Here is a 1904-nt window from a genome sequence, read left to right as displayed (position 1 = left end):
TCCCTCCGTCTCCCCCTCCCTCTCTCTCTCTCTCTCTCTCTATCTCCCTCCAGTGAGAAGTATCTGCGTACGTTGGTGCAGGTGGAGATGATGCTGAAGGTGTGGTTCCCTCAGGTGTCTGCGGCGGCGTCATCTTCATCGTCCTCTTCCTCTGCTCTTCCTCTGTTGGCCCGCCGCACCCCCGCATCCACCCCCCAGACGGCCCCCGCCGCCCCCAGACACACCACCCCCCCACACAAGCACAAGGACCAGCTACACATGCCTGTCAAGGTAGGCCACACACTCACACACAATGGCAATGATATAGTTGATATAACGTCATCCGGCCTTCTTCAGGTTTGTTCGGTTGACCAAAATGTTGTATTAAAGTTTGCTGGTGGAATGGACGATGTGCAGGACTTTTTTACACTTGAATGCTAACCTCACTGGGATATCCCATGCACATGTCCAACTACAGAGCAAAATCGTCTGTTTGAAATTATATAATATAATATAATGTAATGTAATGTAATGCAATGTAATATAATATTATTTCCTTATGGATCAATGAAGGAACTACTACCCTACTATTGATCTAATATACTGTATGCATCCTCTCAACTCTCATGTTAATATTATTTCCATCATGTACCCATCATTTCCTCATCTCCCAACAGAATTCTGTCCATTTTATATTGTTTAATTATTACCTTCATATAAAATATAATGTGTCTCTAATCCTCTTTCACTCACAGAAGCGTCGGCTAAGCTGGTCAGAGACAGACTCGTCTTCCCCGTCCCCAATCCTGTCCAAGCGCTTCCAGGTCAGGGGTGGCATGTGTGAGAGCGCAGAGCAGGGAACCGGTGGCAGTAGCAGCTCACAGCCCCAATCCCACACAGCACCGGACAACCAGAGGCTGCAACACCAGCAGAACACCCAGCACTGCCTCTCAAACCCGGGGCATCCAGGCCTCCATCAACACCCTGACCTGGACGACCCTGAGCCAAAGAAAGACGAGCAGCTTCAGCACCACTTCGATCCGGACCTGGAGAAGCATCCGCATCCCGACCTGCAGCTGCAGCATCAGGACCACGGTCTGGACCTCGAGCATCCCCACCCGCTTCAGCATCAGCTCCAGGACCAGGAAGCAAAGGAGGACAGCCTCGCCCCCCTGGTTCCCCATTGGCTGGAGCCGAGCCTGACCTGGGTACACGTGTCCCCCATCCTGTCCCCGCCGACGACGACCGAGAAGGGCAGCTACGTGCTGATGCTGGCGCCCCCTGGAGGGAGCGACGGTGACGTGCAGAGTCCGGCCATGCAGGACAGCTGTGTGTCGTCTACCACCGCGGCCCGCTCGCAGCCCCCTAGCCCTCTGTTGCAGGGAGTCAGCAGCCCCCCGCTGTCACTACAGCCCCCCAGTCCCCTCTTGCAGCCCTGCGAGCCCCCGGCCGCCACCCCACCCACACCCCCGCCCGCATCACCGCGATGCCGCAGCTCGCCCAGTCAGAGGAGGCGCCGGCCCGTGGCCCCACCAATCAGAGCGGGGCCTTTGGCCAGGGGGGCGGAGACTGTGCACTAGACGTGACACGCCCCTCCCCTGCCCTGCCCTGCTCTAGAACTGAACTAATAAAAGCACCTCTGCACTACAGATGGAAGGATGTGGAGAGGAGAAGTGGAGGGATGGGGGGAAAGAGGGATAGAGGAAAGGAATAGTGGGAGGCAGGGGGGAAAGAAATAGAGGTAGGAATGGGGGAGAGGGATAGAGGTGAAGGGGTGTGTGGGGGGGTTGATTGAGGGATGAGGGATCTAGAAGAGAGTATGGAGGGATAGAATAATATGGGATAGAGGAGAGGGGATGGAGGGATTCTGCAGAAGTTGAAAAGAGGAGTGGGAGATAGAGTGATGATGTCATGGGAGAGAAGAG

At 55.3% G+C, this 1904-nt stretch overlaps 1 protein-coding gene across 1 annotated transcript in view; it reads left to right on the top strand.

Annotated features, from left to right (window-relative positions):
- The window catches only part of LOC134449360 (proline-rich protein 36-like), a 9473-nt gene extending 7791 nt beyond the window's left edge, over positions 1-1682 (top strand). The window contains exons 5-6 of the mRNA XM_063199255.1: positions 54-270; positions 735-1682. Of these exons, the coding sequence (XP_063055325.1) occupies positions 54-270; positions 735-1559 (1042 nt within the window). The 3' untranslated portion in view covers positions 1560-1682. The remainder of the gene's footprint in view (positions 1-53; positions 271-734) is intronic.
- The last annotated feature ends 222 nt before the right edge of the window (positions 1683-1904 follow it).

The sequence above is a fragment of the Engraulis encrasicolus genome, chromosome 5 (genome assembly GCF_034702125.1).
Source record: "Engraulis encrasicolus isolate BLACKSEA-1 chromosome 5, IST_EnEncr_1.0, whole genome shotgun sequence".
In the NCBI taxonomy this organism is placed as follows: domain Eukaryota; kingdom Metazoa; phylum Chordata; class Actinopteri; order Clupeiformes; family Engraulidae; genus Engraulis; species Engraulis encrasicolus.
Note: the sequence above shows the minus strand (reverse complement) of the source record. Positions and strands in the feature narration are given on the sequence as shown.